Source organism: Oncorhynchus masou, chromosome 8 (assembly GCF_036934945.1).
Source record: "Oncorhynchus masou masou isolate Uvic2021 chromosome 8, UVic_Omas_1.1, whole genome shotgun sequence".
NCBI lineage: Eukaryota > Metazoa > Chordata > Actinopteri > Salmoniformes > Salmonidae > Oncorhynchus > Oncorhynchus masou.
Genome location: NC_088219.1, coordinates 14,765,280 through 14,788,802, shown reverse-complemented (window position 1 = coordinate 14,788,802; position 23,523 = coordinate 14,765,280). Strand labels below are relative to the sequence as shown.

The 23,523-nt window shown below is 40.8% G+C and overlaps 2 protein-coding genes, 1 long non-coding RNA gene and 1 other non-coding gene across 4 annotated transcripts; 1 reads left to right on the top strand and 3 right to left on the bottom strand.

Annotated features, from left to right (window-relative positions):
* Positions 1–3,153: 3,153 nt before the first annotated feature.
* trnaa-ugc (transfer RNA alanine (anticodon UGC)) lies at positions 3,154–3,229 on the bottom strand. The gene has a single exon. It is a non-coding gene; the product is annotated as a tRNA-Ala (tRNA).
* Positions 3,230–7,286: 4,057 nt separating this feature from the next.
* On the top strand, positions 7,287–9,203 carry epdl2 (ependymin-like 2). The gene is made up of 6 exons (XM_064971567.1): positions 7,287–7,457; positions 7,674–7,708; positions 8,041–8,175; positions 8,312–8,498; positions 8,696–8,780; positions 8,969–9,203. Exons 1-6 carry the CDS (start codon positions 7,382–7,384, stop codon positions 9,093–9,095), a joined length of 645 nt encoding a protein of 214 aa, XP_064827639.1. The 5' UTR covers positions 7,287–7,381; the 3' UTR covers positions 9,096–9,203.
* Positions 9,204–10,623: 1,420 nt separating this feature from the next.
* LOC135544155 (uncharacterized) lies at positions 10,624–12,363 on the bottom strand. The gene is made up of 2 exons (XR_010456303.1): positions 12,075–12,363; positions 10,624–10,993 (listed from the first exon to the last, which is right to left on the bottom strand). It is a non-coding gene; the product is annotated as an uncharacterized LOC135544155 (long non-coding RNA).
* Positions 12,364–14,153: 1,790 nt separating this feature from the next.
* On the bottom strand, positions 14,154–22,184 carry slc22a6l (solute carrier family 22 member 6, like). The gene is given in 12 exon segments (XM_064971189.1): positions 14,154–15,759; positions 15,873–16,076; positions 16,296–16,404; positions 16,515–16,729; positions 16,829–16,944; positions 19,693–19,816; positions 19,908–20,076; positions 20,202–20,356; positions 20,633–20,736; positions 20,887–21,003; positions 21,006–21,484; positions 21,650–22,184. Coding segments are annotated over 11 exon segments (1,707 nt in total). The 5' UTR covers positions 21,306–21,484; positions 21,650–22,184; the 3' UTR covers positions 14,154–15,665.
* Between the last annotated feature and the right edge of the window lie 1,339 nt (positions 22,185–23,523).

Below are 23,523 nucleotides of genomic sequence, written 5' to 3'. Positions count from 1 at the left end.
GTATGCTTGAATGAACAGCCATCAGCCTAGAAGCAGAGATAAGGATCTCACTTCACTGAACTGACCAATCAGCAGTGGGGAGGCTTGGCACTCTGTGATCTCTTGAACACATCAACTTATATCACCAACAACAACTTCATCACTCCATCTAGTGGAGGGGTCAATGCACAGGTCAGGCAAATCCCTTCTCCAAAAACAAATAACATCTATTTCCTAGTAGCAGTTCTGAACACAGGCCCACAACTCATTTGTTCCAGCTTTACTCAGACACACACTCAATAAATACAGAACAAAAGACAGACAAGAGGAATACAGATATCCCGTGTTCATGTCACAGTAACGCTTTGAACACACCAACAGCGTCATTGCACAAAATAGTATGCAGCATCATTTGGATATGTATCGTATGCATGAGAAGTTCAACATTCACCTTCCTCTACCATTTCTGTCAAGCCATCTACGCATACAGTTTGACGCATACGTTCGATAAATCTAACTATGCACCACACAGAACGCACTGCAACTGCCATCTGCAATGTAATGCTGCAAGGCAAACGCAGTGTTTCATTGGAAGTGAATGTAACTGTGGTGTACCAAAATGTAATGACGCTGTCGGTGTGATGGAAGCGTAAAGAGGCTGCACAGATAACCTGGGTTCATGTCACAGTAAAGGGGCTGTACAGATAGCCTGGGTTCATGTCACAGTAAAGGGGCTGTACAAATAGCCTGGGTTCATGTCACAGTAATGGGGCTGTACAGATAGTCAGGGTTCATGTCACAGTAAAGGGGCTGTACAGATAGCCTGGGTTCATGTCACAGTAAAGGGGCTGTACAAATAGCCTGGGTTCATGTCACAGTAAAGGGGCTGTACAAATAGCCTGGGTTCATGTCACAGTAAAGGGGCTGTACAAATAGCCTGGGTTCATGTCACAGTAAAGGGGCTGTACAAATAGCCTGGGTTCATGTCACAGTAAAGGGGCTGTACAGATAGCCTGGGTTCATGTCACAGTAAAGGGGCTGTACAAATAGCCTGGGTTCATGTCACAGTAAAGGGGCTGTACAAATAGCCTGGGTTCATGTCACAGTAAAGGGGCTGTACAGATAGCCTGGGTTCATGTCACAGTAAAGGGGCTGCACAGATAGCCTGGGTTCATGTCACAGTAAAGGGGCTGTACAAATAGCCTGGTTTCATGTCACAGTAAAGGGGCTGTACAGATTGCCTGGGTTCATGTCACAGTAAAGGGGCTGTACAGATAGCCTGGGTTCATGTCACAGTAAAGGGGCTGTACAAAAAGCGTGGGTTCATGTCACAGTAAAGGGGCTGTACAAATAGCCTGGGTTCATGTCACAGTAAAGGGGCTGCACAGATAGCCTGGGTTCATGTCACAGTAAAGAGGCTGTACAGATAGCCTGGGTTCATGTCACAGTAATGGGGCTGTACAGATAGTCAGGGTTCATGTCACAGTAAAGAGGCTGTACAGATAGCCTGGGTTCATGTCACAGTAATGGGGCTGTACAGATAGCCTGGGTTCATGTCACAGTAAAAGGGCTGTACAGATAGCCTGGGTTCATGTCACAGTAAAGGGGCCCCCCAAAGGTGCGGACTGGACGTTGTTATTTACAATGACGGCCTACACCAGCCAAACACGGACGACGCTGGTCCAATTGTGCACCACCCTATTGGACTCCCAATCACGACCGGTTGTGATACAACCTGGATTCGAACCAGGGTGTCTGTAGTGACACCTCTAGCACTGAGATGCAGTGCCTTAGATTGCTGCGCCACTCTACAAAATTGCTAAGTTGGCAACACAGCGCTTCAGGACACGGTTGACTCCTCCTCCTCACCACTCTATAGGCAATATGGCCATCCCATGCTTGCTCGAATGTGCCTTCTAAAACAAGACTATGCGCTGAACAGCAACTATCTGGGTCAAAGCATTTCGGTGGGGGATAGGCCGTGCTGGCTATGTACAGTATACAGTGCATTCGGAAAGTATTCAGACCCCTTGACTTTTTCCACATTGTGTTAAGTTACAGCCTTATTCTAAAATGGATTAAATACAATTTGTTCCTCATCAATCTACACACAATACTCCATAAAGACAAAGCGAAAACAGGTTTTTAGAAAAATACTCAAATACCATCAGGATAGACTGAAGGTGATACTGTTGAATGACAAAGACGTATCCAATAGTTAACCAGATCAATACAAAGACGTATCCAATAGTTAACCAGATCAATACAAAGACGTATCCAATAGTTAACCAGATCAATACAAAGACGTTTCCAATAGTTAACCAGATCAATACAAAAGACGTATCCAATAGTTAACCAGATCAATACAAAGACGTTTCCAATAGTTAACCAGATCAATACAAAGACGTATCCAATAGTTAACCAGATCAATACAAAGACGTATCCAATAGTTAACCAGATCAATACAAAGACGTATCCAATAGTTAACCAGATCAATACAAAGACGTATCCAATAGTTAACCAGATCAATACAAAAGACGTATCCAATAGTTAACCAGATCAATACAAAGACGTATCCAATAGTTAACCAGATCAATACAAAGACGTATCCAATAGTTAACCAGATCAATACAAAGACGTATCCAATAGTTAACCAGATCAATACAAAGACGTATCCAATAGTTAACCAGATCAATACAAAGACGTATCCAATAGTTAACCAGATCAATACAAAGACGTATCAATAGTTAACCAGATCAATACAAAGACGTATCCAATAGTTAACCAGATCAATACAAAGACGTATCCAATAGTTAACCAGATCAATACAAAGACGTATCCAATAGTTAACCAGATCAATACAAAAGACGTATCCAATAGTTAACCAGATCAATACAAAAGACGTATCCAATAGTTAACCAGATCAATACAAAGACGTATCCAATAGTTAACCAGATCAATACAAAGACGTATCCAATAGTTAACCAGATCAATACAAAGACGTATCCAATAGTTAACCAGATCAATACAAAGACGTATTCAATAGTTAACCAGATCAATACAAAGACGTATCCAATAGTTAACCAGATCAATAATATAATATATCCCATTTAGCAGACGCTTTTGTCCAAAGCGACTTACAAGTCGGCTGGGGCCACTACTTTTACATATGGGTGGCCCCAGTGGGAATCGAACCCACGACGCTTGGCGTTGCAAGCGCCATGCTCTACCGACTGAGCCACACAGGACCAGATCAATACAAAAGACGTATCCAATAGTTAACCAGATCAATACAAAGACGTATCCAATAGTTAACCAGATCAATACAAAGACGTATCCAATAGTTAACCAGATCAATACAAAAGACGTATCCAATAGTTAACCAGATCAATACAAAGACGTATCCAATAGTTAACCAGATCAATACAAAGACGTATCCAATAGTTAACCAGATCAATACAAAGATGTATCCAATAGTTAACCAGATCAATACAAAGACGTATCCAATAGTTAACCAGATCAATACAAAGACATATCCAATAGTTAACCAGATCAATACAAAAGCACAGAACGCCAGTAGCTCAAAGCGCAACAGAACAGCAACTGTTTTTTAACCAATGGCTTATTGGTGGTTTATTGGAAAATGTATTGTTGTGATCAAACCGGATGTGCATGGGTTCCAATGGTTGACATGTGAGCAAGGAAAATATATCTGTATTGTTTTTAATCCACGTTTAAAGTTGGTAACTTTGTTTGTATTGGAAAAAGCAGTTCTCAGAGTTGAGGTTCTCAGTTTTCATCAGTTGAGGTTCTCAGTTTTTGTGCGCTTTTGACATTGACCTATGTGGTTAATGGCCTTGTGTTGGAGGGGAGAGAGGCTGATAAAGATCTTCACTTGAGATTTGGCTGGCTGAGTGCCTGTTTGACTGTTAAATAATGTTATAATGTTTATTATGAAATTATTTTAAATATTAATACAATCGCACCCAAGGGGCCACTAGAGGGCGCTTCTGGTGATTCGACTGCAGGAAAAGAATTCATACAATATGTCATGATAAACTACTCAAACAACCCCTAGACAATATAAAGGTTGTTCAAAGGCATGGAGACATTCCTAACAACCTCCCTGCTCCATAACCTCCACTCAATTTCAGTTGAAAGAAAACCATCAGTACTGTGCAATGTACCTTCATCTCCTCCATTAATAAACCATAGTATCAGTACAAGCGATGAATCAGAGAATAACTCAAACCCTCTGGCTAGCATTTTTGGAGAATGCAGAAACATACACGAGGTATCATGACTGTGGCCCATCTCCTGTACACATTAACACAAATAGACCCTAAGGGCAGCAAACAATAATTTTTTGCAGTAATACTATGCAATAGTGCATGCCTTCCCACTTAGTCTTTTTCCCAGGAATGAGCATATTGTCATTAAGAGTAACCATAGAGCCCAAACTCCAATATACACTGAGTATACCAAATATTAGGAACACCTTCATAATATTGAGATGCCCTCAGAACAGCCTCAATTCTTCGGGGTATGGATTCTACAAGGTGTCAAAAGCATTGACCCATGTTGACTCCAATGCTTCCCACAGTTGTGTCAAGTTGGCTAGATGTCCTTTGGGTGGTGGACGTTCTTGATACACACAGGAAAATATTGAGCGTTGCAGTTCTTGACACAAACCAGTGTGCCTAGCAACTACTACCATACCCCGTTCAAAGATACTTAAATATTTTGTCTTGCCCACTCACCCTCTAAATGACACACTTACACAATCCATGTCTCAATTGTCTCAAGGCGTAAAAATCCTAATTAAAAAAAAAATGTTTTATTTTTTTCTCCCAATTTCAATCTTGTCTCATCACTGCAACTCCCCAACGTGCTTGGGAGAGGCAAAGGTCGAGTCATGCATCCTCCGAAACATGACCCGCCAAGCATCGCTCCTTAACACCCGCCCGCTTAACCCGGAAGCCAGCTGCACCAATGTGTTAGAGGAAACACTGTTCAACTGAAGACTGAAGTCAGCCTACAGGTGCCTGGCCAGCCACAAGGATTCCCTAGAGCTCAATGAACCAAGTTAAGCCCCCCCGGCATCAATAGCGTTCACCTGGTCAGTCTATGTCATGGAAAGAGCAGATGTTCTTAATGTTTTGTGTACTCAATGTACACATTCTACTAATCACATAAATGTATTGCCTAAAGGTAAACCTTTCAATAAAGAAGATAGATGAAAGGATCTGAAACGAGAGTAGCTCCAATGCATTGTCTAGATAAACATACTGTACAGAATAGTGTCTTATAGTGAAGCCATAATGACTTTATCAAGCCCACATGACGTTTTATACTCACATTTCTTTAAAAAAGAAATGGTATACGATTATGACTTTATTCATGTATTGGTTTATCACAAGCAGCTATAATTGTAGAGTTCATTGCCCCTAGGATGACATGATATTGCACTTCCTGTGTTTGTGTATTGTATTGTGTTGTGTTGTATTGTATTAGTTTCAATTCTCAAGAACACAATGGAAGACATTGGGGTGGCAGGGTAGCCTAGTGGTTAGAGCGTTGGCCTAGTAACCGGAAAGTTGCAAGTTTAAACCCCTGACCTGACAAGGTACAAAATCTGTCGCTTTGCCCCTGAACAGGCAGTTAACCCACTGTTCCTAGGCCGTCATTAAAAATAGGAATTTGTTCATAACTGACTTGCCTAGTTAAATAAAGGTAAAAAATAAATAGTGTTTTTACTCTCAAACTGACTTTTTTTCTCCAACTCTGGGTTGTTACATTGTGTTTGTGAGAATTGAAACCAATAAAAGAAAACTGATAACATTTTACATTTTATTTGTACATGTACATTTTATTGTTTTGTATTATTTGGCAACATTAATAAAATTGTATTTAACATACACACGCTGAAGAAGGTTGTCACCGAATGTCTGTGTGTACTATTGCACAGTATTACTGCTAAAAATGCTTGTTTGCTGCTTTTAGGGTCTATTTGTGTTAATGTGTACATGAGATGGGCCACAGTCATGGTACCAAGGTTAGATAAGGTAATTAACTTTGTTAACGATTTATACGAAATTGTTTGACTACAGAGGTAGCAAAACTGTACTTCAACTCTATGATACTCCCCCACTTAACATACTGCTTGACTAGTTGGGCCCAAGCTTGCTGTACAACATTAAAACCTATTCAGTCTGTCTACAAACAGGCTCTCAAAGTGCTTGATAGGAAGCCCAATAGCCATCATCATTGTCACATCCTTAGAAAGCATGAGCTCTTGAGTTGGGAAAATCTTGTGCAATACACTGACGCATGTCTTGTATTCAAGATCCTTAATAGCCTGGCTCCCCCTCCACTCAATATTTTTGTTAAACAGAAAACCCAGACATATGGCAGCAGATCCACAAGGTCTGCCATGAGAGGTGACTGTATAGTTCCCCTAAGGAAAAACACCTTTAGTAAATCTGCATTCTCTGTGAGAGCTTCCCATGTCTGGAATACACTGCCATCAGACACACATAACTGCACCACATATCACACTTTCACAAAATGCTTGAAGACATGGCTAAAGGTCAATCAGATTTGTGAACATGGTCCCTAGCTGTGTGTTGCCGCTTTCCATGTTGTCTGTTGTCTGTAGCTTGTGAGGTGTGGAAACACTTTGTTGCTTTTATGAATTTTGTCTTGCTGTTTTTTGCTCTATGTTGTTCTGTCTGTATGCTACGTCTTGCTTGTCCTATGTTGCTATGTCTTGCTTGTTCTATGTTGCTATTGTCTATATTGTAATTGTTTTTAATAACCTGCCCAGGGACTGCAGTTGAAAATTAGCCGGCTGGCTAAAACCGGCACTTTTACTGAAACGTTGATTAATGTGCACTGTCCCTGTAAAAATAAAATAAACTCAAACTCAAACTTGCCCATGGGACACCTGTATGTGTAAGTCCCAAATGGTTTTATGTTCTGTCAAACAAAACACACACACACACACACACACACACACACACACACACACACATACACACGCGCACACACACACACACACACACACACACACACACACACACACACACACACACACACACACACACACACACACACACACACACACACACACACACACACACACACACACACACACACACACACACACACACACACACACACAGTCTACTTATTTTATGGATGTTTCATGACTCGCACATGACCTTCTGCTTGGCCTTGTACCATTCTCTCAGTGAGAGGGAGAACATAGAGGTGGAGTTGGATGAAAAGAGGTGTGTATAAGAACCCCTTGACGACGAGGGTGAGTCAGAGAGGACAGCTGAAGGAGAGCAAGCTGCTGCCATTACAACTGCACACGTCAGACCACCGTTAGAACCACGCGATGCAAGCCTACCTTCTATTTTCCATCAGCCTGTGTCTGGCTGTTGGGAGCTTGGCAGAACGACCTCATCCATGCAGTAAGTGAGAAAAAATGTAATTCCTTATTGAGACACTTTTGGAATAACCAACTAAATGCACCGCCACGATGTGAATCAAATAACACTAAACATATTGTCTATAGTCTAGACACGCAAATAGCATGAAGAATGCCAGATTGCATCTCTATTTGGGAAATCATTTTCTACCTGTTTGTATTACTACAATATGACAAATGTATGTCTTTCACATTAAAGAATCACCGCCTTTGGTCGAGGGCAGTATGGCACTGGTAAGTCTTTAAAAAAATATCAAGCTCACCAGAGAAATCTTTACACATTGTCTTTTTTTACAAACCGCTAACTTTGATACCTGTGAAAGATTCTTCCTCATAGTTGTACTAGGTTTTTATGGCAACCAAAACCATTCTGTGATTTTATTTGACTCTATAAAAAAAGAGCTACTGTGTATATACTGCAATAGGATTTCATTTAATTGAGATGAGCACTAAAATATCCCCTGATATTGTAGCTTTCCTGTTCAAATGAAACATGCATGCTTTTCTTTAAAAAAATAAACTCTGAATGTTATCATGTGTGTATTTTCTATCACACATTCAAACAGACGATCCTCAAGGAGAAAACGTTTGGTGTTGAGAAATTCTCCTATGATGCTTTTGAAGAGAGGTTGCACATCCGTCTTCTTCTGGACCAGGACAACCACACCACCTACAGAGACACCCTTCTTCTTTATACAGAGGTTTGATCTTACAGACACATATTCTCTACATTATCATTGTTATTCAGGGGGTTGTACTGGATGATGATATAGTGTGAAGGCCATTTCCATCCAAAAAGTTAAACCATTCAGACGTGTCTATTATTCATCTTCTCAGGGTATAGCTTACCAAATCTTCCGCCATAATCAAACCTGTGAGAAGGTCCACTTTAAGGATCCCTGGAAGCCAATGGAGATCCCCAGGGATGCCAAGTTCCAATCACAGGTGGTCATTGGGAGCCTTTCCGCTCCTGCAGAAGGGCTGCTGGTCAACAACTGGTCAGGAACAATGGCAGAGCCTCACGGTGAGTGAATGACGAATACTCTAGAAAACCTCTAAACCTCTAACTAACTACCAACTATTATTTACATTCACTGCTAAATTCCCTTAAGAAATATGATCAAAACCTTGCCATAAATCCATCGGTGTGCTGTTCACATAGCTAGTGGTTTGTATCATCTCTGCACATTTTATTATAATGTCCATGCACACTCCTTACAGATGACTACCTCCTCACTTTCACTGAGTTTGGTTGCCTGCCCGTTCATGCCTGGTGGTACAACATTGAGGGTCAAACCCTTCTAAGGTAAGTGGTACACAATCCCAATTTTAGTCAGTTTTGTTATTGCAGTCGTAAATCATGAAACAGTCATATACAGTATCTGATGAAGGGACTATGGTCTTGTTTGAGAAACACTGCATTGAGAAAGAGCCCATGTCTGAATGCTTTCAGCCTGACGGGGGCTTTTATGTTACTGTCTGTTCCATCTCCAGTCTGAGTTTCTTTGACATGGTGCTCGGAGTTGAGGACCCTGAAGTTTTCAACCCTCCTTCTTTCTGTGACAAAGCACAGCCGGGCAACGATGCAGCACTGACAAGTTTCTTTGATGCCCTAATTTGAGTTAATAGTAATGCATCAAATCATTTTCCACTTCCTACTCCACTATGATCATTTAAAGTAATTACTTCATAAACTATATTAAACTATTGTTAAAACAATAAACATTGATTTGACTCCTGTCTGTTTTAACCTGATAGCATTGGCGATAAAAAAATACAAGATGCACATATTCAATAAATAAATGTATTTTTTCGGGGTAACAGAAGAGCACAACCCTGTAGACACTCAAACTTTCAATTTTATTTATTTATTTCACCTTTATTTAACCAGGTAGGCAAGTTGAGAACAAGTTCTCATTTACAATTGCGACCTGGCCAAGATAAAGCAAAGCAGTTCGACACATACAACGACACAGAGTTACACATGGAGTAAAACAAACATTACAGTCATACAGTAGAAAAATAAGTCTATATACGATGTGAGCAAATGAGGTGAGATAAGGGAGGTAAAAGGCAAAAAAAGGCCATGGTGGCGAAGTAAATACAATATAGCAAGTAAAACACTGGAATGGTAGATTTGCAGTGGAAGAATGTGCAAAGTAGAGATAGAAATAATGGGGTGCAAAGGAGCAAAATAAATACATACAGTAGGGGGAGAGGTAGTTGTTTGGGAAAAATATAGGTGGGCTATGTACAGGTGCAGTAATCTGTGAGCTGCTCTGACAGTTGGTGCTTAAAGCTAGTGAGGGAGATAAGTGTTTCCAAATGCAGATTCAAGATTAAGGTACATTAACAAATGAAATGGAGCCAAATTAGAACTCCATAAGGGACTTAGCACAGACACAATAATTGAGCAAAATATCAGAATTGCGCTACTTTTCAGCCATAAAGGTGGAAAAAAAATGCACTGTAGTGACAGGTAGCCTAGTGGTTAGAGCATTGGACTAGTAACTGAAAGGTTGCAAGATTGAATCTCTGAGCTGACAAGGTAAACATCTGTTGTTCTATCCCAGAACAAGGCAGTTAACCCACTGTTTCTAGGCTGTCATTGAAAATAAGAATTTGTTCTTAACTGACTTGCCTAGTTAAAGGTAAAAAGTGTCAATTGCAGCATGTTGTTGTAATAGCAGCTATTGGCCAACAGATGGTGCTATTGATCATTTTATAATGAAATAATTTATATTACCACTTTGGATGCAAGTGGCATCAATAAATTTGAAGCCTATAGAAAAAAAAAGTGGAAACTGGAATGAAATGCACCCATTTGAAGATCAGTGCTAAAGTACATTCTTACTAGAATGGGTACCGCTGTCTTCAACTAACATTCCACTAGGTAATTTGCAGGAGTAGCAATGGGTGGAATGTTAGCTAAAAAGACCAGTACCAAGACTACTTTCTTACCACATCATAAGGTAACCCAAAAATAACATTCTTTACAGGAATGTGAAATGATTCATAGTAACTTCAACAGAACACTTAGTAAATCAAATAGACAGCTCTTATAGCTTATTCTTCTCCAGGCCATTTAGTGAGTGGTGTTGGCATCATTGAGAGGCACTTGACAAACAGGCACATTTGAGACTAGAATATTTAAAGTTGAATTATGTTTTATTATTGTAACATACTCCTTGTTCAATTAAAATTCACAACTCTTGAGATGTTGTGCAGCCATTCTATTTGCAGACGGTTCTCCAAAGGGCTGAAGAGTAAACTAGGAGTGAGGAGAGTAAAGTGGGGATGGAGTGGTAGTTCATGGAGGTTGGGGATTTGTTCCACAGAGTTCGTGAAGTAATGATGGTCCCAGGAGGGTCTTGAATAAGTAGAGAATGTACGGAACATCCATTAACATGAGTCCATGTTAAGTTAATCTTTCTTCTTGTAGTCCTCAATGTTGGTGAGAATCCAACTGGAAGGTCCCAGGATAGCCAGTGCGAACAGTCCCAGTCCGATGATGTTCTCCTATAGAAAGGATGGTAGTAAGTAAACAGGACTAGGTTATTCATGGCATGGTGCTATGTTGAGGGTGTTGTGTAATGTTACAGAATGAGAATGTTCAAAAGTGTAGAACAGATGATTACTTCTCAATGTCATGTGGTACAAGGAATCATGTCAGATGGAAAAGGCTATATGGACATTCCTGACCTGCAAAACGATATTTAAGTGCAGCTATTTAGCTACATTTCCATCTCTGTTCTGAGAATTTCAGTTCACTGGATAGACCCAACACATGTATTCAGGGGCATAACTACAATGCCCCTGTCATGGATATTCGCCTGATCACTGCCCTGTGGTGTTGCTGATAAATCAATGGTTAGCCATGTTAGCTAGCTACATAGCTAACACGACCTTGCAGATTATCACACCAACAAAAGTTATTATCGTAAAAAGAAAGATAGTTTTACATTGATAGGAAAGTTGCTAAATTAGATGTATTTTTAAAAGGAAGACACAAAACAGGAATAGGTCCGAAATCCCGCGATCTGGGCCCCCGAGTGGCGCAGCTGTCTAAGGCTAGATGCGTCACTACAGAGCCTGGTTCGATTCCATGCTGTAGCACAACCGGCCGTGATTGGGAGTCCCATAGGGCGGCGCACAATTGGCCCAGTGTCATCCGGGTTAGGCCGTCGTTGTAAATAAGAATCTGTTATCAACTGACTTGCCTAGTTAAATAAAAGGTAAAAAAATAATTTTATATATATCAGCTACCTAACGTTAGTTTGCCATAGTAGCCTAACCAGCCTGTCATGAACTGACCTACAGTTAGCTGACGTTAACTGTCTAATGTGACCTTCTAGTTCAACTCTGTTCAATTGATGTTTAGCTAAAATAAAACAAATCTATGCAATACTCGTGTCATCGCAATATTACCCCACCACAGCTGAATTAGCTGGCTAGCTACGACAAACTAAAGTCAAAGCTAAACATCTTCAGCTATCAGTTAGGTAGCTAACATTATCTAGCAGGCAACATGGCTTCTTATGCCTCAACAGCTACGAGCTTCTTGTCTGTTTCACGACCACAGGTAAAGTTAACTACTTACGGAAGGGCCGAGAGGGTCTTTAGCCGGTCTGGTGAAGACACTGGCCCTCTGGGTGATCATGGGTCCCAGCAGTGCAATGTTCTTTAATGGTCGGGAAGTGGGTTGCGGTGATGATCGGTTGTTACTCGTGACCAGATCGGCAAAGTCATAATTATGGCTAAACCCCACCTATTTCTATAATTGACCTTCTTAAAATCAGATTTATAAACATAACCATATACCTAACCTTAAATGAAGACCAAAAGCAACGAAATACATTCATGAACTTTTACGATATAGCGAATTTTGACATTTGTGGGTGTGGTAACTAGTGACAACAGAGTTGATAGGCCAAGGAGGTAATTCTGTGATTTCCCAAGGGCATTATGGGAGTAGTAGTTATCATACCAGACGACTACCGGTGTGCGAATGAATGTCTTTTCAGAGATTATGGAGTGGCAGTAAACATGGCGTCACTTGAGGTGGCAAGAAAGAGAGGAAGAGGGGTTGAAGAGAATGAGGGAGGCAGAGGTTGAATCTGAATCGGTTGAAGATGGTGGAAAAGAAGGAGGAGGTGTGTTGAAAAAGTTTGTTGTCAAGTGCAAACAGTGAGCTCTATGTCAGATTGAGTTTTGAAGATGAAATGTTAGTGAATGAGCAGTGACGACCCATCATCCAGGGCAGGTGTTTTCAGCTCCACCTGGTTAGCTATGTATATTCAGTACCAGTCAACAGTTTGGACCCACCTACTCATTCAATGGTTTTTCTTTATTTTTATTATTTTCTACATTGTAGAACAATAGTGAAGACATCAAAACTATGAAATAACACATATGGAATCATGTAGTAACCAAAAAAGTGTTAAACAAATCAACATATATTTTAGATTCTTCAAAGTAACCAACCTTTGCCTTTATGACAGCTTTGCACACTCTTGGCATTCTCTCAACCAGCTTCACCTGGAATGCTTTTTCAACAGTCATGAATGAGTTCCCACTTATGCTGAGCACTTGTTGGCTGCTTTTCCTTCACTTTGTGGTCCAACTCATCCCAAACCATCTCAATTGGGATGAGGTCGGGTGATTGTGGAGGCAAGGTCATCTGATGCCTTACTCCATCACTCTCCTTCTTGGTCAAATAGCCCATACACAGCCTGGAGGTGTGTTGGGTCATTGTCCTGTTGAAAAACAAATGATAGTCCCACTAAGTGCAAACGAGATGGGATGGCGTATCGCTGCAGAATGCTGTGGTAGCCATGCTGGTCACCAGCAAAGTACCCCCACACCATCACACCTCCTTTGCCATGCTTCACGGTGGGAACCACACAACCACACATGCAGAGATCATCCGTTCACCTAATCACAAAGACACGGTGGTTGGAACCAAAAATCTCAAATTTGGACCAATCAGACCAAAGGACAGATTTCCACAAGTCTAATGTCCTTTGCTCGTGTTTCTTGGCCCAAGCAAGTCTCTTCTTCTTATTGGTGTCCTTTACTCGTGGTTTCATTGTAGCAATTCGACCATGAAGGCCTGATTCACGCAATCTCCTCTGAACAGTTGATGTTGAGATGTGTCTGTTACTTGAACTCAGATGCATTTATTTGGGCTGCAATTTATGAGGCTGGTAACTCTAATGAATGTATCCTCTGCAGCAGAGGTAACTCTTGGTCTTTCTTTACAGTGGTGGTCTTCGTGAGAGCCAGTTTCATCATAGCGTTTGATGGTTTTGCAACTGATTTGAAGAGACTTTCAAAGTTCTTGAAATGTTCTGGATTGACTGACCTTTATTTCTTAAAGTAATTATGGACTTATGCTTATTTGAGCTGTTCTTGCCATCATATGAACTTGGTCTTTTACCAAATAGCGCTATTTTCTGTATACCCCCTACCTTGTCACAACACAACTGATTGGCTCAAACGCATTAAGGAAAGAAATTCCACAAATTAACTTTTAACAAGGCACAACTGTTAATTGAAATGCATTCCAGCTGCATGAAGCTGGTTGAGAGAATGCCAAGAGTGTGCATAGCTGTCATCAAGGCAAAGGGTGGTATAACGTTCGTCGTTAAGGGTAGACCAAGGCGCAGCGTGATTTGAGTTAATCATATTTTATTGAAATGTGAACCAGCAAAAAAAAGAAACAATACAATGAACCAACAGGTTCGTCGTGTAAAAATACATGCAACCAAACAAAGACAAAATCCCACAACTGAAGGTGGGAAAAAGGGCTGCCTCAGTATGATCCCCAATCAGAGACAACGATAGACAGCTGCCTCTGTTTGGGAACCATACTAGGCCAACAAAGAAAAATAAAACATATATATACAAAAACTAGAGTACCCACCCTGGTCACACCCTGACCTAACCAAAATATAGAGAATAAACAGGGATCTCTAAGGTCAGGGCGTGACAGGTGGCTATTTGAAGAATCTCAAATATAAAATAAATGTAGATTTATTTAACACTTTTTTTGGTTACTACATGATTCCATGTGTTATTTCGTAGTTTTGATATCTTCACTATTATTGTACAATGTAGAGAATAGTAAAAATAAAGAAAAACCCTTGAATGAGTAGGTGTGTCTAAACTGTTGACTGGTACTGTACATACTAGGATACTCCCCTTTTCATTGGCAGTGAGAACACTCTTTTGAGACCAACTTGTTTTTGCCAAATTTAAATAATTGCGTTCTCAACGAGATTCAATTCTATACCCTTTGCTTAAAGTCTGAACCATAGGGACATTTTTTAGGGAGTTTTTCTAATCTTTATTTTTTTATTGGACCAAAATAAGCCTACACGAGTCCTGGACTTAAAAAGCATGTTCAATGTAGGTTAGGGGTGTTGTAGCCCCACATACGCAACTTTGCACTTTCTGGGCATCATGTCTTAAAAAAAAGTTATGTTATGTATCTATCTGATCTTCTTCTGATCTTGTAATCACTGACCATGTGTAGCATCTTTTATTTAGGTGATATGATTGCATTTTCCCCTCCCCGTTTTCTAGGAAAATACGGAGACAGGACAACATCTGACATTTTATTTTCTACCTGATATACTGTAGGCCTAAGCTACACAAACCGATTCCAGCTACAAATACCATGCCCAGTCAAGATGACCAGTTTCTTGGACTGTAACGGAAATTGTGCCACAGTCACAAACAACATAGCCACATGGCTAAGACCATTCATACTGATCATACTGATAGAAGGTGAGGATAACTTTGTCATTATTTTAAGGAATGCATACTAGTATAGAACATAAAAATATAGGCCTGGCCCATAGAAAGATGTAAATAAAGTTGTAGTTAGAATACACAATATACTGTAGCATATATTTATTTACTCACAATCTAGCATTAATTCATGTTTTACTATTGAAATATTAAATGTTAAACAGACCACAGTGTACCACAGCAGATCATTTCATTATTCTACGTAGCTCATAGTTCATCAGTCTTCCAAAACAAATCATGGTAATTTCCTCCTACACCAGTGGACCAGTTACAATATTGATTGCTACCTTACAGTCGTTGTGAAAAAACTGTAGAGCAAGCAACTGTAGTATCTATTTAGACTATACAGGCAAGGTCAGTAACATTTGATGAGTCTTCAGGCAGCTTCCTTGAACAGGGTATTATGGGTATCTACCATGTCCAGCTCGTCCTTCTTGGGCGAGGCATTGAGGATTGTTTTCTTGCAACTTCTGAAAGAAAGAAAATAAAGGAAGCTAGTTTGCAGTTGGGAGTCATTCTCACTTTACTACTCCTGGTACAGTGTTCAATATTCTACTGCTCTTGAGTCTGTGTCTCGACTTACCTCTCATCCACATCCTGAATAGTGTCGGGTAGTGGTGCACCAAGTGTTTCTGGCAGATAGATGGCGACCACCCCACTTAAGATGGGGGCTACCCCATAGATGAAGCCAGGCAGCCACGGGACAGCCTCCCCAAGGAGCAGCACCATGGGGGCCACCATCGCTCCTACACGAGCCATCATGGACACCCAGCCCATGCCATTCTGCCTGGGGCACAGAAGAGAATCCCCAACTATCAAATTTCATCAGACACCTGAACATTTTTCCCCATTTGCATTAATCTTCATCACATATATTGCCTAATGCTAATGAACAGGTAAAAATATTACATATAAAAACACATAGGTTTTACAGTCAGTATTGGAATACTATAGTCAACTGAAACATCCTGTGCGTGATGGGTGTCATTGGTAGAGTTGGAATTACCGGATGATGGTGGGGTACAGCTCTCCAGAGTAGAGGTAGCAGCAGTTGAATGACGCGGCCAGGCACCCCTTACCCAGCACGGCTAGAGTGGTGCGCACTGTCTGTTTTTCTGAATGGAAGCGATAACAACAACAGACAACAATGAAAGCACACCAGTGCTGTTAGCCATGACATCCAAAAAGAGCACAATGACACCCGACACAGGCAAAACCATCTCACCGTATGGCACCAATATGTTGATCAAAATGGTGACTCCAGACAATATGAGTGCAGCGCACTGTGAGGGCCGTCGCCCAAATATACTCATGGACACTGTAACCACTACTTTGGCAGGGATGTCCACCGCTCCGAATATCACTTGAATCAAGTAGATGTCCACGCCAAACTTTTGCAGATCCATAGATAGACCATAGTAGGCGAAGCTGGTGGAGAACCTTAAAGAATGTCAAAGTGGGTGTCATGATCATTTCATTTAGAAGGGGTTTTTGGGCAGCACTTTGTCATAGTGAAAGGCGGAAGTAGAGAAGACGCACCAGACTGCACTGAGACAGATGGTGATGTTCCTCATGGTGGGCGTGCGGAGCAGGTCTACTACAGAGTAGGAACCCTGTGAGCAGGACATTTCCTTCTTCATGGAATCCTGCAGCATCTGGATGCACAGAGACAGTACTGAGTGCTTTCACATACAGTTGAAGTCAGAAATGGACATGTTCCTCAGCCAAATACATTTGAACTCAGTTTAACACATTTCCTGGCATTTAATCTGAGTAAACATTCCCTGTCAGTTAGGATCACCACTTTATTTTAAGAATGTGAAATGTCAGAATAATATTTGAGAGAATGATTTATTTCAAATTTGATTTATTTTATCACATTCCCTGTGGGTCAGAAGTTTACATACACTCAATTCAAATTTGGTAGCATTGCCTTTAAAACTTCTTGGTGCACCCATTCCTTTAGCGGGATCATTTTTGTCAACATCCACTGAATTGCAGAGCGCCAAATTCAAATTAAATGACTAAAAATATTTAATTTTCATGAAATCACAAGTGCAATATAGCAAAACACAGCTTAGCCAGTTGTTAATCCACCTGGCATGTCAGATTTCAAAAAAGCTTTACAGCAAAAGCAAACCAAGCGTTTATGTGAGGACATCTCTCTCAGCAGACGAAACATTACAAACAGCTAGCAGCAAAGTAGATTGGTCATGAAAGTCAGAAAAGCAATAAAATGAATCGCTTACCTTTAATGATCTTCGGATGTTTGCACTCACGAGACGCCCAGTTACACAATAAATGTTCCTTTTGTTCGATAAAGATTATTTTTATATCCAAAATCCAATCCATTTGGTTGGTGAGTTTTGTTCTGAAATCCACAGGCTCGAGCGGTCACGACGGGCCAAATAGTGTCCGTAAAGTTCGTAGAAAGTTCGTAGAAACATGTCAAACATGTTTTTTATAATCAATCCTCAGTTTGTTTTTACAATAAATAATCGATAATATTTCAATCGGACCTTAGCTTTTTCAATAGGAGAGAGAGAGAGAAAATATCTGCTCCAAACTGTTGCGTATGCAAAATTCTGCTGGCACCCAGCCATCCACTGACACGATGTGATCTTTCTCGCTCATTTTTCAGAATAAAAGCCTGAAACTATGTCTAAAGACTGTTCACACCATGTGAAAGCCATAGAGAAAGGAATCTGGTTGATATCCCTTTAAATGGAGGGAAGGCATGCAATGGAACAGAGAGGTTTCAGGAAAAACAGCACATCCTGGTGGATTTTCCTCAGGTTTTCACCTGCAATATCAGTTCTGTTATACTCACAGACAACATTTTGACAGTTTTGGAAACTTTAGAGTGTTTTCTATCATTATATGCATATTCTAGATTCTGGGCCTGAGAAATAGGCAGTTTCATTTGGGTATGTTTTTCATCTAAACATCAAAATACTGCCCCCTACACTCAATAGGTTAAATTGTTTAACTTGGGTGAAACGTTTCAGGTAGCCTTCCACAAGCTTCCCACAATAAGTTGGGTGAATTTTGGGCCATTCCTCCTGACAGAGCTGGTGTAACTGGGTCAGGTTTGTAGGCCTCCTTGCTTGCACACACTTTTTCAGTTCTGCCCACAAATGTTCTATAGGATTGAGGTCAGGGCTTTGTGATGGCCACTCCAATACCTTGACTTTGTTGACCTTAAGCCATTTTGAAACAAATTTGGAAGTATGCTTGGGGTCATTGTCCATTTGGAAGACCCATTTGCGACCAAGCTTTAACTTCCTGACTGATGTCTTGAGATGTTGCATAATATATCCACATAATTTTTGCTACTTCATGATGCCATCTATTTTGTGAAGTGCACCAGTCCCTCCTGCAGCAAAGCACCCTCACAACATGATGCTGCCACCCACGTGCTTCACGGTTGGGATGGTATTCTTCAGCTTGCAAGCCTCGCCTTTTTCCTCAAAACATAACGATGGTCATTATGACCAAACAGTTCTATTTTTGTTTCATCAGACCAGAGGACATTTCTCCAAAGAGTACGATCTTTGTCCCCATGTGCAGTTGTAAACCGTAGTCTGTTTTTTTTTTTTTTTTTTTTTTGGCGGTTTTGGAGCTGTGGCTTTTTCCTTGCTGAGCGGCCTTTCAGGTTATGTCGATATAGGACTCATTTTACTGTGGATATAGATAGTTTTGTACCTGGATCTTCACAAGGTCCTTTGCTGTTGTTCTGGGATTGATTTGCCCTTTTCGCACCAAAGTACGTTCATCTCTAGGAGACAGAACGTGTCTCCTTCCTGAGCGGTATGTCTGCTGCTTGGTCCCATGGTGTTTATTCTTGCGTATTATTGTTTGTACATATGAACGTGGTACCTTCAGGCATTTAGAAATTGCTCCCAAGGATGAACTAGACTTGTGGAGGTCTACAATTTGTTTCTGAGGTCTTGGCTGATTTCTTTTGATTTTCCCATGATGTCAAGGAAAGAGGCACTGAGTTTGAAGGTAGGTCTTGAAATACATCCACAGGTACACCTCTAAATTGACTCAAATGATGTCAATTAGCCTATCAGAAGCTTCTAAAGCCATAACATAATTTTCCAGAATTTTTCCAAGCTGTTTCAAGGCACAGTCAACTTAGTGTATGTGAACTTCTTACCCACTGGAATTATAAGTGAAATAATCTGTCTGTAAACAATTGTTGGAAAAATTACTTGTGTCATGCACAGAGTAGATGTAATAACCAACTTGCCAAAACTATAGTTTGTTAATAAGAATTTTGTGGAGTGGTTGAAAAACAAGTTTTAATGACTACAACCTAAGTGTCTGTAAACTTCCGACTTTAACTGTAAGTGCAGGTACACACACACACACACACACATTAACACACAGTTCCTTACTTCAAGATTGATTCTTTCACCCTCTTCACGGCGTCCATTGATTCGGGCCACTATTTTGAGATTTTTGACTGCTTGCTCAGACTTTCTGTTCAGGACGAGCCATCTTGCAGACTCCAGGAACCACCTGCACAAGTCATATGTGGTAGACAACATGTTATAATCAAATAGCCTTACTAGGTAAAGTGTCATGGCTGCTCCAATCCTTTGGGTCTCACCATGAGTAGAGGAAGGTGATGTAGAAAGGTACGGAGACAGCCAGCGTTAGCCAGCGCCAGTCCCGAATGAAGTAGGCTACTACTGCCAGGATCAGCTGACCCATTGTGTAACAGTAGCCTGTCCCTGTACCCACCACTGTCCTCACTCTTGTGGGAATCCACTCCACAACTAGAGGAGAGAGAAACAGAGAGACGGAAAGAGTAATTACATGGTGGGTGGGCCTCTCTCTTCTTGAGCATTTCCCACCTTAGCCTGCAGTGCCCACTGCCTACCCAGCCCTTCCTGTAACGTACTGAGAGAGAAGGAGTTGAGCCCCAGGCCAGAAAGGGCCATGCCAGTGATGAAGCGGAAGAGGCAGAAGACGGAGAATGAGGTGGAGAAGGCAGCACACGTCCCTCCCACTGCCATCAACAGGTTGGAGATTAGCAGCAGGAAACGCCGTCCAAATCTGAGACAGAACGTAGAGAGAGAGAGAGTGGGTACAGAGGAGACCTCTGGCATTAATCCCTGAAGAGTACAATACCATGTGTAGTATCTGAATAACTGATGCAGCTGCATACGTCCACTATTTTCGAGACCTGTATTTGCAGAAGAGGCCTTGTCTGAGATAAGCCAACAAAAATATCAACGAGAGAAACCAGGCCTTAGTATTGAAACAGAAAAACAGAAATGATCTGACAATCGAGATCTGAGGATCTATTTAATAAGAAAAGCAAAGTGGTACCTGTCCGACAGTCCCCCAAAGATTACAGCTCCCACAAGCACCCCTCCCATATAAATGGTTTGTCCCATCTGCTTCAACGAGCGAAGATCGCAGACCAAGTCCCACTGACAAGAGAAAAAGACAAAAATACATATAACTGACAGTTTGAAACATATCCTTAAACACGTCCACAATTATTTTTGCCGTTGATCTCTTTCAAATGTTTGTTTGGACGCATGTAAAACTACTACGTAAACCGTATCCATGATTGTTACCTCAGAGATAATTGTGGAACTCATCTCTGTCATGCTGTACTCCCATCCATCTTTACAGCCTTGCAGCTCAGCATCTAGAAAGTCTTCAGTATCATTACTACTGTCTCGCTTCACCTTGGACTGTAGGTCCCATTCTCTGACAGGAGCTGCCACTGGGGCGCAGCATAGCGCAGGCATCTCGCCGGCCTGCTGTTCTTAATGTCCTGGGGCACGGTGAGCAGCAGAACCTGCTCCGGGCTCAGACTGGACAGGGACAGGTTCCTGTGCACACTGCAGTGGTGGGGGGGTACTGAGGCCACAAAGTTCTGCAACAGATTATGACTGGCCATCATAAGGATGGGCATACAGAGCAAGGTGACATGCAGGACCTGAAAGCGGCCCGTGCTGCCCACCTGTTCTAGAAGGTCTCCAAAGGCCATGGCTGTGAGACACAACTAGAAGTGTGTTTGCTTGAGAAGAGAAGTTGCTGAAGCAAGGAATGTGATTCTCCACTTGCCAACGTCTTTTGTAGCACGTCTAAAAATGCCAGCGAGTAAAAACACTCAAGTTAAAAAAACACGTTTAAAAAATGTTGTTCTCCACTTGATGAGACTTGTACCTGTGAAATAAGCACAGAAGCACATTTAATGGGAAGAAGTATATCAATACTTGCAATCATTTTCATTGTGATGTGATGTTTACTCTTATTCTTTTATAATCAGATTATGTGCAAAAATAATACCTCAGAAAAGAATATCCAGTGGAAGTAGAGATGGTAACATACCTGTTCGTTCCCATTATAGAACATATGGACAAAGTACATCTAAAAGGTTTGACTTCAAAATAAATCAAATACTTCACTTGAGACACAAAAGCTGTTATATAGATTCCGTTATGCACCAGCCTTGCCTTTGTTGAAGAAAAGTCCAGATTTTAGCAAGCATCCTACTGTGAACAAACACAGCCTTCACAGCAAGAGTTTTTTTTCAGAGAGAGACCAAGATTCCATGGAGTCCATTCAGACCATTCACTTCAATATGTTACATTATATTTAAAAAGTTCCCTTTAACAACAGCCAAAAAATCTAACCAGGAAAGAAACAGTGCTTTTGCTACGCATTGTTAGTTAATCTGCTCAGGAATTTCTATGGCTTTTCTGAGGAAATAGACTCTTTCTGGATTATAACCTGCTCAGTTAAACCGCTCGAGGTCTTAACTACTCTTTCCATGGACCGCTGAGGGAAAAGGAGAGTCCTTGCTGTGTGGCATTAATCCCTTGTCCACTGGAGAGTCAACACCATCATACACCATCATCATACACACAGGCACACACTTAGTGTTCTTTTGTATATACAGATGTCCCAACGTCTTGATTGGTTATATTTTAATGTGAGTGAAGGGGTTAGTGTGTGTGTGTGTGTGTGTGTGTGTGTGTGTGTGTGTGTGTGTGTGTGTGTGTTGGGGATTGTGGGAGGGGATTAAGATTGGCAAATAACTGACTTTTTGGAACAATTATTGCTGGTATGCTGCATGGTGACAGTCGGTCAAAGAGATCATATTTTGTAATAATTCTGAGACAAGAAAGATTAGATATTAGACAAGCGCAAAGACAAGGACAGTAACTGTTGCATAAAATAACTCCACAGTTTTAACAGCAGCAGAGTCCAACCATCCCCAGTCAGTAAAGGCAGTAGACAAATAACAAAGAGAGTTCCTAAAATAATTTTCCAATCGTTTTGTTCTGAACAGAAACACCATTTTTTTTGTTACGTTTTACTGTTCCTACCAGCAAAATAAAGTTCGGAACCAGTTCGAACTACCAAAAAAGTACAGGTTTATATTGTTCCTTCCGGTTCCTTTTTCAACCTGTGAAATCAACAGTTTTTTCCATTTAGCTCATTAAATGACTTCACCAATCAGTGTGGATAGAGCAGCTTGCTAGGGAGCAGGCAAGCTAGGTGTTTGAGAGATTTAAAAAAAAACAGTTGCATTGGACCATCAATATGGGATGAAGTCACCCACAGCAGATCTCAATGGAAAAGGTGCATAAAGATGGAGGAATTAAGGTATTACTTTTTCATTTGAGCACAATCCACAGACTTTTTAAACTACGGCGCGCAACATGGTTCAATGTCCCTATAAATCATCACAATCTAGTTTTTAGTTTTTTCAAACTGTCACTGTCTTAGAATTGGGATCATGTACACTGTGCTAATGCCATTACATAAAAAGAGAAACAGAGAGCAATGTACAATACGCCGACCTTTACAAATGAGGCGTTTGTGGTAAGTACATGGGGGACGCCACATTTTTTTTCAAGACTATGTGGCTCTCTAGTAGTTATCATGAGAAATGGAATCCTGCGATTTTAGCAGACTAAGTGCGATTTATCTATTTGACAATCATTCCTTACAACTGAAATAAAGTATTGCATAGTTTACCGTGGAAACCCTAATATGGCAATAGCCTATCCTACACATTTTATGAATGGAAAAGTCAAGGTGTAGGATACATTTTTTGTTTCCGATTTATGTAATCCGTTCATGATTTTACTTGTCTTAATGAAATATCAGAATTTCATGCCCATTTAACATTTTTAACTAAATCGTAATTTATTTTTAATCAAATGATCTTAAAAAATAGTTATTTAAAGTTGCAC

Excerpts from the sequence above, each read along its gene's own strand:
- epdl2 (XM_064971567.1), top strand. The coding sequence starts at position 7,382 with ATGCAAGCCTACCTTCTATTTTCCATCAGCCTGTGTCTGGCTGTTGGG. Across the intron at positions 8,176-8,311 it reads CCCTTCTTCTTTATACAGAG|GGTATAGCTTACCAAATCTT; the intron begins GTTTGATCTTAC and ends TCATCTTCTCAG. Across the intron at positions 8,499-8,695 it reads AACAATGGCAGAGCCTCACG|ATGACTACCTCCTCACTTTC; the intron begins GTGAGTGAATGA and ends CACTCCTTACAG.